Consider the following 15,284-nt stretch of genomic DNA (forward strand, 5'->3'; position numbering starts at 1 on the left):
CGCTTCACTACCCCATGTGCCGCCACAAGTACAGGGGATTCGTCGTCTTCTCTCTCAGCCATCGCTACAGCCTCCGTCGCCGGATCCGATGCTGCTAGGGTTTCTCGGCCGCTAGGGTTAGGGAACTAAGGGAGTCGAGCGAGAAGAGAGAGTAAGAGACTGAGGGAGATACTGGTTAATATCGGTCAACACAACATCTACATATGCCCGTGACTAAAAGGGCAATATGGACAGTTTTCATGTCCGGTCCCACATGTAAGAATTGTCAAGCGGTCAAAACCAAAAAAAAATGAAGATGAAATGGCACGTTGGATAAAAAAATTTAGCATCATGCCATCATGTGTGCGTGGACTTTTCGGTGACACGTACCAACGGAGCATCTCTAGTAACGGTACGCGTGGAAAAGGCTCAATCGCTAAACCCCCACGAATGCCCCAACCCTAAGCACAGCGCTTCCATGGCCGCATCCACGGCGGCGGCTGCCGCTCGGAAGGGCGCGTTGACGGATAAGAGGTTCTCGGAGCTGTCCCCCGCGCTGTCCCCGGAGGTGGTGGAGGCCCTGGACCGCGGAGGCTTCCAGCGGTGCACGCCCGTGCAGGCGGCGGCCATCCCGCACCTGCTATCGCACAAGGACGTCGCCGTCGACGCCGCCACAGGCTCCGGGAAGACCCTTGCCTTCATCGTCCCCGTCGTTGAGATCCTCCGGCGCCGCTCCTCCCGGCCCAAGTCCCACGAGGTCGCCTCACCGCTCCTGACCTCCACACATCCTCTGCTCTGATCTTCTGCTACCTCTGACAAAAATCTGCACCCTTTTTCTCACTTTCTGATCAATAAATGAATCGATATTTGCAGGTTCTTGCTCTCATTGTCTCTCCCACGAGAGAATTGTCCTCGCAGATATTCAATGTGACCCAGCCCTTCTTCGCGACCCTGAATGGCGTGTCGTCCATGCTCCTGGTGGGTGGGCTGGATATCAAAGCAGAGCTCAAGAAGGTAGAGGAAGAGGGCGCAAACATACTGGTGGGCACTCCCGGGAAGTTGTGTGATATAATGCACACGGACGCTCTAGAGTACAAGAATCTTGAGGTGATTTCAGAGACATGGGAACTCTTCGTGTGATTCTTTTCTTCTGAATTTGATGGAAATGCTGTGGCATTGATGTTATCTCCATTCGTTTTTGTGTATGCATGGGAAGCAGATTTTGATCCTAGATGAGGCTGATAGACTCTTGGATATGGGATTCCAGAAGCATATTAACTTCATACTTTCAATGTTACCGAAGCTGAGGAGGACTGGCCTTTACTCAGCTACCCAGACGAAAGCTGTTGCGGACCTATCCAAAGCAGGGTTGAGAAATCCTATAAGGGTTGAAGTTAAGACAGAGGCAAAGTCCACAAGCAAAGATGCTGGTCAGCAAGAGCTTGGTCCATCCAAAACACCATTGGGGCTTCGGTTAGAGGTGCATTCAATATACTTTGTTTTTGTCATGATCATGTGTTCTGGTTTTCTTGATGAATTCTAGCTGTTCCCTACAAAATCATAAGCTTGTTTTGGTGCAGTATATGATATGTGAAGCATCAAAGAAGTCATCTCAGCTTGTTGATTTCCTTGTGCAGAATAGTGGGAAGAAGATAATGGTGTAAGTACATGATGAACTGAAATTTATGTTTAGCTACTTATTCTTAGTTGTGTGTAGCATTGTGCTAACTTTTGAACCCTCCTATCCCAATTGATTGCAGGTATTTTGCAACATGTGCTTGTGTAGATTATTGGGCTGTTGTTCTTCCACTGATTAACTCGCTTAAAGGTTCTCCAATAATTGCTTACCATGGGAAGATGAAACAGGTTGGTAGAGCAAAGCACTTTGTTTTCATGCTCCCCCTGTCCAAAAATATGAGGCACATTTTGACCGTCTAGAAGTGAGTTTTGACCAGAGATTTCTCTTTGAATATTTTAGTAATAGTTTTACAATCACAACAGTAAGAATGTACGGTTGAATATGAATCCAATTGTACCAATTTTCAATCACATATTTATTCTTATATTAATTTGTTGGTCAAACATGGATTTGGACAGTCAAAACATGCCTTACATTTCTGGACGGAGTGAGTAATTTTTACTATTTAATATTTTTTTAGAGTAATAGGGCATAGTCTTTGTCTTACCAAAGCGAAGACCAAGTCACATTACAGCATTTGGATTGTGATACAAGTGGTATTCAAATGACTTGCTTCCCAGTGGTTTCTTCATACTGATTTCATCTATCCTTTTTTTCCTAATATGTAGGGCCTTCGAGAGAAAGCTTTGGCATCATTTTCTGCTCTTTCAAGTGGCGTTCTAGTCTGCACTGATGTTGCAGCAAGGGGTCTTGACATACCAAGTGTTGACCTGATTGTTCAGGTTATATTCTGCTCTTTCCTCCCTAAATTTGAATATTCATGTCCAGGCATCAGCTGATAGTAAGGATGCATGTTTGTTCATCCAGTATGATCCACCTCAAGATCCCAACGTTTTCATACATAGAGCTGGCCGTACAGCACGTTATGATCAAGAAGGGGATGCTATTGTGTTTCTCTTACCAAAGGTATTTTGTTCTGTGATGAGTTTTCTCATTGTTCATTCTAGAAGTGAAAGTAGTTCTTGTATTTATTTGCTATATGCGCATGTCTGTGCAGTTCTTGTTTAGCAAAAAAAGAACATAAGGTTACTTGCACTGCAGGAGGATACTTATGTTGAGTTCTTGAAACTTCGAGGTGTTCCTCTCACAGAAAGGGAATGCCCCGCATACACAGATGATGTCATACCGCAGGTGGGTTCTCTTGTACAAATATCGTTTAGAGATAGAGAGGTACCTTAGGTTTTGGTCCGGATACCACTTGAAATGTCAGTGATATCATGCTATGGTAACGCAGAAAGGTTACCCTGCTTAGGAGACCAATTCTAATTATTAATTATAACCAATATGCCACTTTGGGCTGCAGATTAGAAGTGCTGCGCTCGAAGATCGTAATGTCATGGAGAAAGGACTTAGAGCGTTTGTCTCGTTTGTTCGAGCATACAAGGAGCACCACTGCTCTTACATTTTTAGGTGGAAAGATCTTGAGATTGGAAAACTAGCTATGGAGTATGGTTTACTCCAGATCCCATCCATGCCAGAAGTGAAGCATCATTCTCTTTCACTGGAGGGATTTATTCCTGTTGATGATGTTGATATTACACAAATCAAGTACAAGTAAGAACTCTATCCCCAAACATAACGTATTTTGCTTTTTTTTGCTGTCCTGTTTTTAAGTAACAGCTAATTTGTTGTGTTGGATCTTCTAGAAAATGAAATATCTATATTTGAATGAAAATCTGTGGATCGTCCACATTTGAATGATAATGTTTGAAATATGAATTCTTCCTCTGTCCTGTGTCCTGACAAAGTAAAACTCAAATATCTTCCATCAGTTTTTTGTGATTTCAAGTGATCAAGTCTGCATTGAGGCTGTTTTCCTTTTTTTCCAAAACCCACCCAACAATTCATAGTCAAAAGATGGTGCTTTTTGCGTGGTAGTATCACATTGGAGTTTACATGATTTTCTGTCTTGCTTCACTGCAGGGATAAAGCTCGAGAGAAACAACGCAAGAAGGCACTGAAAAGGAAAGCAGAAGAGGAAGCTCAAAATCCAAAGCCAGAGAGGAAGAGAGCTCCAGAGAAGCCGGAGAAACCAAAACGGAAGAAGACAGGCAAGCAGCGTCAGTCAATCCAAACCAAGGAGGACCTGGATGAGCTGGCGCATGAGTACCAGCTTTTGAAGAAGCTTAAACGTGGAGACATTGATGAAGAGGAGTACGAGAAGCTCACTGGGTTTGGAGATTCTGATGGTGATGCTTCCGATGGGGATGCGAGCAACTTGGACGAGAGGAAGGAGAAGGGCAACAAGACGCAGAAGAAGCTCAAGCAGAGAGGAAAATGCAAAGGTGGGTCTAAGAAGTTTGAAGGGAGGACTAAAATGAGGAGCAAAAGGAGATAGGAAAGCGTAGAATGTTGTTGGATAAATATATTTTTGAAAATCCTGATCCAATTTTACAGCAGTTGGGATTTTGCACAGAAGCTATGCATGCCCCACGGCTAAGCTAGGGCCTTTTTCTTTGGTTTGATGATTGATGATGGGTGCTGAGCGGGAACTGGATGGGGCCTATGATATGTCCAACGGGTCTTGCTTATCTGAATCCTTCAGTTCAGCTAAAGGCCGAAAGAAAGGATTACTATCACCTCCGGTCATTGACTCATTGGTCATATAATATTAACAACTACAAACAACAATAACTTCAAATTGTTTAGTTTAAAATATGTAAGTTATATACGCGTAGAATTGTATTGAAAATACTCACAAAATCTCATAAATTCAAATGTTCCTAAGAAAATATTCTAAAAAAAGCATACAAAGTCAAAAACAAGTATTTTTGAAGTAATTTTTGCTCATGTTTTGCTGAATATTTTCTTGATGCGATTTGATTTGGTGTGGTCTTTGAGGTCACAATTTGATCACTAATTTCCCTTATTATGAACCCGTTTGGCCGGGCTCCGAGCGGCTCCGGCTCCTCTGACTCCTCCCTTGTTCATCTCCTGTAGTGGCACTGTTCACCGAAGTTGTTTTTCTCTCTCCTCCTTTCCTCTCTCACTGACAGCGCTGGAGCCGGAGACGCTCGTTTTTTTTTTTTTGCTCCTCCGGCTCCAGCTCCTGCACGCTACAGTGTGGGAGCCAGAGCCGGCGGGAGCCCGGCCAAACGCGCCCTATATATGGTAAATTGTCCGTGCGTTATATGTTGCGAGGTTACCTGCACTATTTGCAGCTCAGAAATTTATTCAACAATCAAGTTATATGTTTCAATACGTTTTGAAATCGAACTCTGACCATCGCTGGACGCTCTTTGTTATAACTTGTATGAGCAACTTGTATGAGCATGGGACATCAGATCGGATCACATACAAGACATGGAGAGATATGAGGGCATTGTGGTAAGTAAAAAAACGGATGAAAGAATCCCTTCTCTTTTTAGGGTCTATTTGAATCTCATCCTCACAGTGAGATTATGGATTCTAGATATTCCATGTAGAATCTAGATTTTGAATAAAAAAAATAAGGCCCTGTTCAGCTGGCAGAATTTTGACTGGAACTGGCTGAAAAACACTATTCTGGCCGAATTGTTGTGAGAGAAAAACACTGTTTCGACTGAAAAAAGAAGCCGAACAAGCGAATATGGGGTAAGCCGAACGGGGCCTAGGAGGCTTGGATCTCATTTTTATAGTGATTATAGTCTTTGTATAGTAAAGAACACCAAATCGTACTCCCTCCGTTCCAAATTATAAGTCGCTCTGACTTTTTTGATATATCCATTTTGATATGCATCAAGATATAATAATATGTCTAGATACATAACAAAATGAATGAACTAAAAAAGTCAAAGCGACTTATATTTTGGAATTTGGGGAATAGGTTTCAAGTAGATAGTTGAATTCTAAAATCTCATTCTAAAAATCTAAGTGTTTATATCTTATTCTCATTTTTCTTAAGAGATCCAAACATGACCTTCATATTAAATAGTAAACGTGTCCGCTCGTTCCAACGAAACATATACGTTGTTGTGCTGTCGTGCGGTTACCTAGCTCGGTAATTTATGGAACGGTCGTGTTATTTGTTCTAAAACATATTAGAATCAGACTCCATACCATCACTGCACATACAAACGTGCACAAGGAGACTCCATACCATAACACGTATGAGTGCATGTAGAGAGTCTGGGTCATAGATGAGACAAGGAGAGATACGAGGGGATTATGAGAAATAAAAAAAGACAGACGAAAGAATCACTTCATATTTTTAGCATTACATATATAGTAGAGATATAGCGAACATGCTCGCGCGCTGCAACAGGATGTACAACATGTTGCACGTTTACTTGGACAACTTGATGCTTCAAGCATTAGTCAACAGTCGTATCATCCGTTCCAATTCGCCTTTGAATCGTACTCCGTACCATGTGCGCTGCATGCACTAACTCGTATAAGCACGAGTGTCTTAGGATTGAACTCCGCACAGTGATCACGTCATCTGTTATAATCTGTCTTGAAATCGAATTTCATGTAGTGCATATATGTGTGCTCCTCTAACTCATATGTGTACGAGTTCTCTTATAATCGGACTCCGACTCATGTCTAGATACACAGCTTTCACTCTATAGTACGTCTATACAAATACAAGTTGAGAGAGTGAAGGATGAAAACGTACCATACTTCAACATTAGTAAAGTCCCCTAGGTTGCTACGGGTGAATGCCTTAAACTTGTCAGCTGTTGTTTTGTTATTGCAAATAATGTGCATACTTTAGATGTTCCATTTATGTTTTTACTACAAAAGATATTATGATTAGAAGATATATAATAGTACAACACATATAACAATAGCTCATGAATATGAAAAAACTCAGGATCCATAAAAGTGCAAGGTATAGGCTCGGTTGAATCTTTGTACAAAATTTGGGATTTTGTGGGTTAATCTGTCTGTCCCTCTTGGTTTTATTGAATTGGAATCCCCATCCTTTGCCGAAGGAAGATGTTTGTAGCACTTTGTTACTATAAACTTCTCATAAAATTAGAGTAATCGTTGGTCAAAGATAAAAAGTTTAAATTTAAAACAGAAGCATGCCTTCTATTTCGAACGTAGTACTGTAGTAGGGAGTAAGAAGTGTACGACCTGCTCAAAATGGAGCTCAGCTCGTCCAATCTTGCATGGACATTCTTAGGATAGTGAGGCACGTTCAAGGACGAGTGTGCGTACGTATAAATGTTTGTACAGTTTCGCAAAAAATGCTTCAAATTACTTGTTTCGTCCCTATATAAATCAATTTCTAGATTTTGTTTACGTCAAACTTTTTTACATTTGACCAAATTTATTATTGTAGAAAAAAAAACATCAATGTTTAAGACTCACGCTATAGAAATATAATTTAGTGTCATAAACAATCATGTTATTTTCTATAGATTTGATCAAACTTAAAAAAACAATTGACATTTAGTTTATTTAGGAACAAGGTAGTATTACGTTGCCAGTGAGATTGAACTTTTCGATTCCCAATCTCCGCAATGTTTGGCTATAATACACTTGCTCTTGCGCACATGACTAGGCCGACGAGTTCTCCCGATTGTAATACTTCACAACTGGCTTTGCACTGAATCAACACGGCAACAGCCAACAACGGATTTGCACTGAATCAACTCTGCAACGTCCAGTAGCTTCATGTCACAAGCCCGTCGCGTATTAATTGGCTACTGCTCAAGCAGTACAATCATTCACACACTTCATGAAAATTCAATCAACAAATGTCAAACAAATAAGAAGTCAAATACAATAAAACCCAAATACGAAGCCTCAGCCACGAAAATACCAATCCTAGTTCACCATCTGCATGCCCACGCGACCGATATGTCTGATCAGTGCAAGGAATGGGTACTTAAAGGAAAAAGTTGTCAAACACCTCCAGGTCAATTAACCAATTCACGCGATCTGCTCTTCTATTTATATATAAATCACCACTTTAACACAAAACGTCATATCGTGTTGCTGAGGATGATGAGATAGGGCAGCCTTGATCCAAGAATAGGCTCTTTACCAAAATAAGCTACAAGTCACCATCTATATGAAGCCAGATGTTTGTGGCAACGTAAGCTAAGTACATCCTACAGTCAAAGTTAAAACCCCTCCATCCATTCAAACAAAAATGGATGTCGAACATTCTATGAATGTTGGTTGATATGTCGTCTAATATACACGAAATCTAATAAATCTATCACAGAACAAAACTGCCCTGCCTGTTCTTCACAGCAAAATCCAAAGCTTACAGGAGTGATCCACCGGCTGAGGTACCATGTGGAATGTAAGCATTAGATTAATAATAACGAGAGAACGAAGAAATATAAGCAATCATAACGGATCGGCACTCACCTGAAAAACATCACAAACCTACCAGCATTTGGAGCTTATATCCATCTGCCTCTATGCAAAAATTCATACAACATAGATCAATCACTTTTGGACAAACATAAGTCCGACCAAGACTGGTGTATGACAATTTAACATAAGTCCAATAAGGAAAGCAGACAACCTACCTTATGCGCCTGTATGAGTACAAATCCGTAGAACAGGAATAGAAATGGTTTCTCACAGACGAAAATCACAGTAACAATATTAGTTATTTTCAGTATGGCCGTGACCGCGAACCACCACCCTGGTTTCTATTGGGTCCATGGCCCCCACCATCTCTGTAATTATCCCTGCGTCCACCACCACCGCGGCCACCACTGCACACATCACACAGTCCAAATTACATAAAAGGGGCATCCACATGAATCATGATTTAGCACACAAATTTGAAGCGCTTCCTTTTCCGCTTGTGTAATAACCTTGATGAAATCACTCATGGTTCACAGATGACAAACAAACATAATTTCAATTCGTAAACATTAGCACATGACAATATAGCACACAAAAATGTAATTATTTCGTCTGTTGCCACATTCTAACTATTTCCCCTCCCATCAGTGAATTTTTAATAATATATGGTATTGCAATCAGCACAATATTACTTTGTTCAACTAATTAGCTTCTGTGAAGTTATAGGAGAGTTCAAGCCAACAAAAGCTGAAAACGTAACCATTCACCACCCATGTATTACTTATTTTGAAGTATATCATAAAAGGGCCTGAATGAAAGCACAAATCATGACCTTTGGGCTGTGTTTCTGATCAACCATTAGGATCTTATGTATGATAGAACAATTTACAAACTCAGTTTGGTTGGACTATCTATTAGCCATCAGCCTATAAATGAAGCTAATTCAAAGCCTAGATCAAAATGAAGTGTTAACAGTGCACGTCATATAAAAGTTGATCATGTGTTTTTGTTTCTGGCGGGAATTATCATTTGTAGCTAAAAGTGTCATGCAAATGAAATTCCATAGACTATGGAATTCCAATACCAGTACTAATTGATTCAATTTGATATGGCAATCCACACTTCGCATCTAGCAGATAATAACAGATAAAAACTACTTACCCATGCCCATAAGAGGGTGCTGCTCTGGGTGCTGATTTCTCAGCCATCACAACGCTGATTTTGTAGCCTCTCATGTCATAATCTAGAACAGAATAGATGCATTAGAAACTGAACTGGACTATGCATTGGAGAAATTGATATCACTAACATTGAAAACTCGACAGAAATCTTACTATTGTAAAATCCACCAGCTGAGTGAGCAGCAGAAGGATCTTCATAAGCAAGGCAAGCGTCTCCTTTGGCTTTTCCAGAGTCATCAGTATATATTTTTATGTTCCAGGGCCACTGATCTTTGTAACCACGTTTTTGCTTGATCCTTCCAACCTTTAAAAAAAATAGCCGCAAGCATTGCAGAATCATCCGATGCAAAGATAACACGAAAATGAACGGCAACACATTAAATAAATGAATTGGTTTCAACAGCATGATAGCTCATGCAAAAACAAGATGAAACTCTAAAAAAGTGATGATTGATAATAAGAATCTAAAAATGAAACTCTAAAAAAGTGTTAGTTAATCACAGACTCAACATAATGTGAAACCAACTGTACACTATTAAATATAGAAAGGCGAGAAAAACCAGTTCCATACAGATATCCTAAACAAATAAGCTAAAATTCTCAGAAGCATAATAACAACCAAGGATGCAGTGAAACACTAGATTTGATGTAAGCCATAACATTTTCCATCACCAGAAGTCACATTCGAAGATTGCATGAATATAATTACACAGAATAATTAGTTTACTACTAAAGGTTGTTCTACCTATTCAGCAGTAGAAATTTTGGCTATAAAATGCACAATTATAGTGAGCACAATTACTGGCATACAAATCTAACTAGCAAACTAGTAAAAGAGAAGTAATGAATTCTGTTACAGAATTATGAAATATATATACCATTAGAGAAAATGATAATCTTGTAAAGCATACAATTACGATCGCACAAAAGGAAGTGATGTAAATTGAATTATACCTGGCCGATTCCTCCAAATAGCTCCTGTAATTCCTCAACAGTGACATCAGGAGGCAAATTTGAGATGTAAATCCTTGCATTGTCACATGTCTCGTCACAATTTTCATCACACTGCTTAACTTTTCCAGCTGGTTCAGGGTCAGCACTACCAGTATAACCGACGCCACCACCACCGCCATGATAAGGTGGCGGTGCACCCCCAGATCCTCCACCCCCAGGCATGGACCGACCACCATATCCACCATCATATGTAGGAGGCAGACCCCCTTGCCCCCTGGGGCACCACCATATTGGTGTGGAGGCGGGGCACCATAGCTTGGTGGGTATGAGCCCGGGCCACCACTGTAGCTATTAGGAGGCGGCACTGCAGAATCTGAACCATAAGCATTGTTGCCTCCATAGGAGCTAGGAGGCGCTGCATAGTCACCCACAGGACCACCATAGGAAGGAGGACCTTGTGGAGGAGCTTGTCCATAGCCACCGGCATTGTAGCCACCTTCACTACCCCTTTTGTTCTCCTGATCTCGTCCCCCATAGGTGCCACCTCTGCCACCACGGTGGTCATCAAAACCACGGTCACTACCACCACTTCGATTGTATCCTCCTCTGCCCCCACCTCCACCACCACGCCCACCAGAATTGTAGTCTCCGCCATCTCTGTCGAAACCACCACCTCCTCCAGAACCATAATCACCACTGCCACGGTTGTTGTAGCCCCCACCACCTCCACCAGACCTATTATAGCCCCCACCCCCACTGCCGCCACCTCCACTTGGGCATGGTGCTCCACACTTATTGCATTCAGTCCTCCTTGCGAAGTTCACATTGCCACAACTACATCAAGATTCGTAAATTTTTCAGGAAAGAGATACATCAAGAAATCAGTTATAATAAAACGATTAAGCTTTCTGCATCATGGAAGAACTAAAGCTACTACATACAAAGAAAAGAACACATATATGAAACTATACCCAAAAAAACAAACCATAACCCTTTCCTATAATCCTAATCAAATGTATACATCTATTACAGTTGTCCTGAATTGCATCTCAAAGTCAAATATCAAATAAATTTTAAAACCATGAAACTCAGCTTTAAATTGTCATCACTAGCCATCTAGCCCCCAAATCTTTTGGAATTATAACGAAATCAAGACACCCAATGTTTCAATCCATAAAAGCTTATTAAAGTCCTGTAAATAAGACAACGCAAACAACAGGTAGCTATATACCATCCAGCTACATGGATGCAAATCAAGCTAAAGGAACAGGGAGCTAGGTCCTGCACACCATGCCGCATGCAAATCATTATCCGACAGCATAATGATTCAATCACCCAAACACCGCAAAAAAAACATCTCAAAACAGTTTTACTTGACTCTACACGCCAGAATTCTCATCACAGTATGGAATAACACGATTCAACGAATCTAGTCCCAACAGACAATCGACGAACAAGCTATTGAAAACGCACCTTGCGTCAGGGCAAACCCAGTCGCCTTCGCGTCCACCCCCGCGCCCGCCACCACCTCGGCCACCTCCACCACCACCGCCACCTCGTCCTCCGCCACCGAACCCGCCGCCGCCGCCTCGGCCGCCTCCACCGCCACCGCCGTAGCCTCCACCACCACCACCTCCATATCCTCCTCCCGCGCCGCCACCTCCATACCCTTCTCCACCGCCTCCGCGCCCACGGCCGCCGCCGCCGCCGCCACCTGCACAAGCACGAATCGCTCAGAATCAGATCCAGGGGGACAGACACACGCACGCAGGTCGGGGGATCCAAACGCGACCTCGGCCACCGTATCCGCCGCCGCCGCCACCGCCGCGGTAGTCGTCGGATCCGTAAGACCCTGACATGGGCTCAGGTCGCGCCTAGGCCTAGGGTTTGGGACGGTTCGAGAAGACACGGCGGAATAGAGCGCTCGTGATGCGGACAGGGAGGTATGTTGGATTAGGGCAAAAAGAAGAGCATTTTACATGTATACCATTATAAAAGATCAGAATTACCTGTGTGCCATCAAAATTTCCAAAAGTTCTTTACTACCATCAAATGAAATTTCTTTTCCCTTAGTGCCACTTCCGTCACTCTACCGTTTAATTTTAACAGATCTGAGTGCTAACTAGATGCCAAATGACTCTTTTGCCCATCACTATTTCTAGTCAATCCACGTCTCCGTGGCTTCTGGTTCATTCCGAGCTTTTCGTTCACCACCTGAAGGGAAACCCTAGAGCTCGTGGAACAGGGAGGCGCGGGCGGCCGAGCGTGCGCGGAAGGAGGCGCGGCCGCGAGCGCGAGGGAGCATCCGCTCGGGCCTCGAAGCGTCGCGCGCGGGGCGCCAGGGCGGGCGCAGGAGATACGCGCCGGGGCAGCTTCTGCTGTCGCCCTCGGCTGTCGTGGATCGACGATTCCCGCCGCCTCCTCTGTTTCCTGCGTCGAGAGGAAGAAGAAGAGGGAGTGGGAAAAGAAATAGAAACTTTAGCTGGGTCCAGATACGAAACTCGTGACTCATATGAATAGGTGTGAACAATGCTAGTTGACTACGGGTTGATTAGTGAAAGGTCCACGGTGCCTAGTGCAAAGTGTCTGTTTCTGGTTTTTCTTTTTCTTTTATTTATTACATATAATAATCGGCTGAAATTTAGAAAATCCATAGCAAAGCATAGAAAAATGCTAAAATGGAAAATCCAGTTTTGTTGAAAAATGGAAATCTAGTTTTGCTAAAATGAAAAATGCATATCGATGATAAATTTGGACCTCTTTTATGCCTGAATGTACTTAATTTAAATACTTATTTTGGCTGTCGCAATTGTCAATTTTTTTGAATGTATCGCAAATTTACTGTATTTATTAGAATTTTTATGTGCACATATACAAGTTATTACAGTGATTTTTTTATAGCGGTATAGAGGAAAAAGTGAAGTTTTTTGGCAACATAGACGGTTACAGTGGCACCAGGGGAAAAATCAAAATTTTGATGCATTCTACCACTAAGGGCAAAATCGTCTTTTCGATTGGTCGTTAGCTGTTGTTACCGGCAAAATAGACGGAAGTGGCATGTAGGGAAAAGAAATTTCGTGCAAGGGTACAGGAGAACTTTTGAAAATTTCAATGGTACACAGGTAATTTCAATCTTTTATAATGGCACACAGGTAAAAGGCTCCAAAAAGAAGCCATGTTTCCAAGTTGCAACCGGGATAAATTATACTGTGCTTAGCAGTGGTGGGCTGTTACACGGCGGTTTGGGTGACCGAAAGTGGGCCGATTGGCTTCTTGGAATATATACCAGTATCATTGTTCGCTTGGCTTATAAGCGGTACTTTTTCAGCCAACGAACAATATTTTTCTTTCACAACAAATCAGTCAACAGTACTTTCAGTCATGGCTTATCAGCCAAGCGAACAGGGCATGGTGAGACTGCGGCAGTTACATTGCTCGTATGCTCGTGTTTTTGGCCCCGGTCTGGTTAGCGCCCAGACTGGTAGGTCCGTGTTCGGACACAGCTCCCCACCTCGCACCTGCTTCATGCTACATGTCCTACCCGCTCAGATTTCGTGCCGCTTCAACGACTCGCCTCACCCACGCCGCCCGCCCCCACGTGGGTCCACACAGCCCAAACATCACCAGCATCGAGAAAGAGGAGGAGACATCGAGGCGAGGCAGCAGAAGACGAGGGAGATGTAACACATGATCTACTTTTAAAACATCCAAATAAAAATATTTGCAACATATGTTCGAAGCGGTTAAAACACTTGCAATATATGTGTGAAGCACTAGTAAAAACACCTGAAAACGCTTGAAAAAAGCCATTGCAAAATATGCAACATCTCGATCTAGTTTTGCAACATCAATATGAAATAATTGCAATATACCTCTAAAACATCTAAAACACTTAAAACATACACTTGCAACATGCGCTTTCAAGCGCAACATCTACTTGCTGCTTGGACAAATGGAGGCTCGTCGACGCGGAGCTCGATGCCACGGAGTTGCGAGGGAGGAGGGATGCCAGTGGGCGGGCGGCTAGGCGCAGCCCCGATGATGAGCGGCTGTGCCGCACCAGCGATAGGATAGGCGAGCGCGGTCCCTACGGCGACGCACCCCCACAGTGTGCTAGAGAAGGGGTGGCAGTGGGCGCGCGACCTTAGGAGCCTGCTGCTGATGTTGCCTCTCCTCCGTTGGTGGCGGGTAAGAAGGAGGGATGGCGAGAGCGGGAGGCAACGACACGGAGCATAGGTAGAGGAAGGGACATGAGCAGGAGCAGGAGCAAGTAGGAGAGAGAGGCCGGGGAGAGCACGAGCAGCAGCACCGGAATAGAAAATCGACATCTTGTTTTTTAGATAGAAAAGCCATGTCGGATTCATAAACCCGGAGTCCCTCATGGACTGGCTTCCCAGTAAAGGCTCGCCCAGCAGACGACGTTGCGAACGACGCGTAACTCCTGGGCCGGCCCAAACACCTAAACGATAGGCTAGAAGGGCGATCCAGTCTCCGACCGAAAGGCCTCGCTAAGGAGGAGCAGCGCTCGCTTCCGACTCCGGTCTGCCTCTCCGACCGGAAGGCCTGGCCAAACACCGCCTCCAACTCCAACTAGGGATGTACCGAACCCCTGCTTACAGCTCTTCTCCGACTAGCGCAGTTAGAGCCGACTAGAACCAACCGATCGAGGACGCCCGCTTGGTGAGGACCAGGAAACGGATGGAGCCAGTAAGGCAGGGCACTCAAGTCGACCGTGATACCGAGGACCATACCCAGCACACCTGTAGGACAGTTTCTGACTGGACATATCAGAAGGGTGCCCTACAACCTTCCAGGCATGCCAAAACCCAAGCAGTGTTGTGGGCGCCGACATTTGCCCTACAGTGTTGTGGGCGCCATCAACTTCATACCAGACAAACGTGGTAAGGCTCCCTCCACATGCCTCTATACATCAATAGTGTTGTGGGCGTCGTCATCTACCATACATGGTGAATATGGTAAAACCTCCCACATGCGCCTGACGATAATAATGTTATGGGCGCCTAGCATCATCTTGTACCCGACGACGTGGGCAACAAGACTTAGTAGCATGCACACTCTCTCTCTCGCTTGTAAGGCCGTCCCCTTCACCTATAAAAGGGGATGTGCTCTCTCCCAATAGATAGATCCATCAGTTCACTTACATCGATTCACCCTCTATAGCTTTAGACACTCTAAAGCTACACAGAGCGCAT

At 43.5% G+C, this 15,284-nt stretch overlaps 1 protein-coding gene and 1 pseudogene across 1 annotated transcript; one reads left to right on the forward strand and one right to left on the reverse strand.

Annotated features, from left to right (window-relative positions):
* The first annotated feature begins 426 nt into the window (after positions 1-426).
* On the forward strand, positions 427-4,215 carry LOC136451562 (DEAD-box ATP-dependent RNA helicase 18-like). Its single transcript, XM_066452261.1, has 10 exons — positions 427-736; positions 853-1,086; positions 1,199-1,459; positions 1,560-1,639; positions 1,740-1,845; positions 2,287-2,400; positions 2,486-2,584; positions 2,720-2,809; positions 2,982-3,232; positions 3,602-4,215. The coding sequence occupies exons 1-10, from the start codon at positions 458-460 to the stop codon at positions 4,014-4,016; spliced, it is 1,929 nt and encodes a 642-aa protein (XP_066308358.1). The 5' UTR covers positions 427-457; the 3' UTR covers positions 4,017-4,215.
* A 3,173-nt stretch (positions 4,216-7,388) lies between these two features.
* LOC136449547 (transcription initiation factor TFIID subunit 15b-like) lies at positions 7,389-12,014 on the reverse strand (annotated as a pseudogene).
* Between the last annotated feature and the right edge of the window lie 3,270 nt (positions 12,015-15,284).

Source organism: Miscanthus floridulus, chromosome 5, assembly GCF_019320115.1.
Source record: "Miscanthus floridulus cultivar M001 chromosome 5, ASM1932011v1, whole genome shotgun sequence".
Lineage (NCBI taxonomy): Eukaryota > Viridiplantae > Streptophyta > Magnoliopsida > Poales > Poaceae > Miscanthus > Miscanthus floridulus.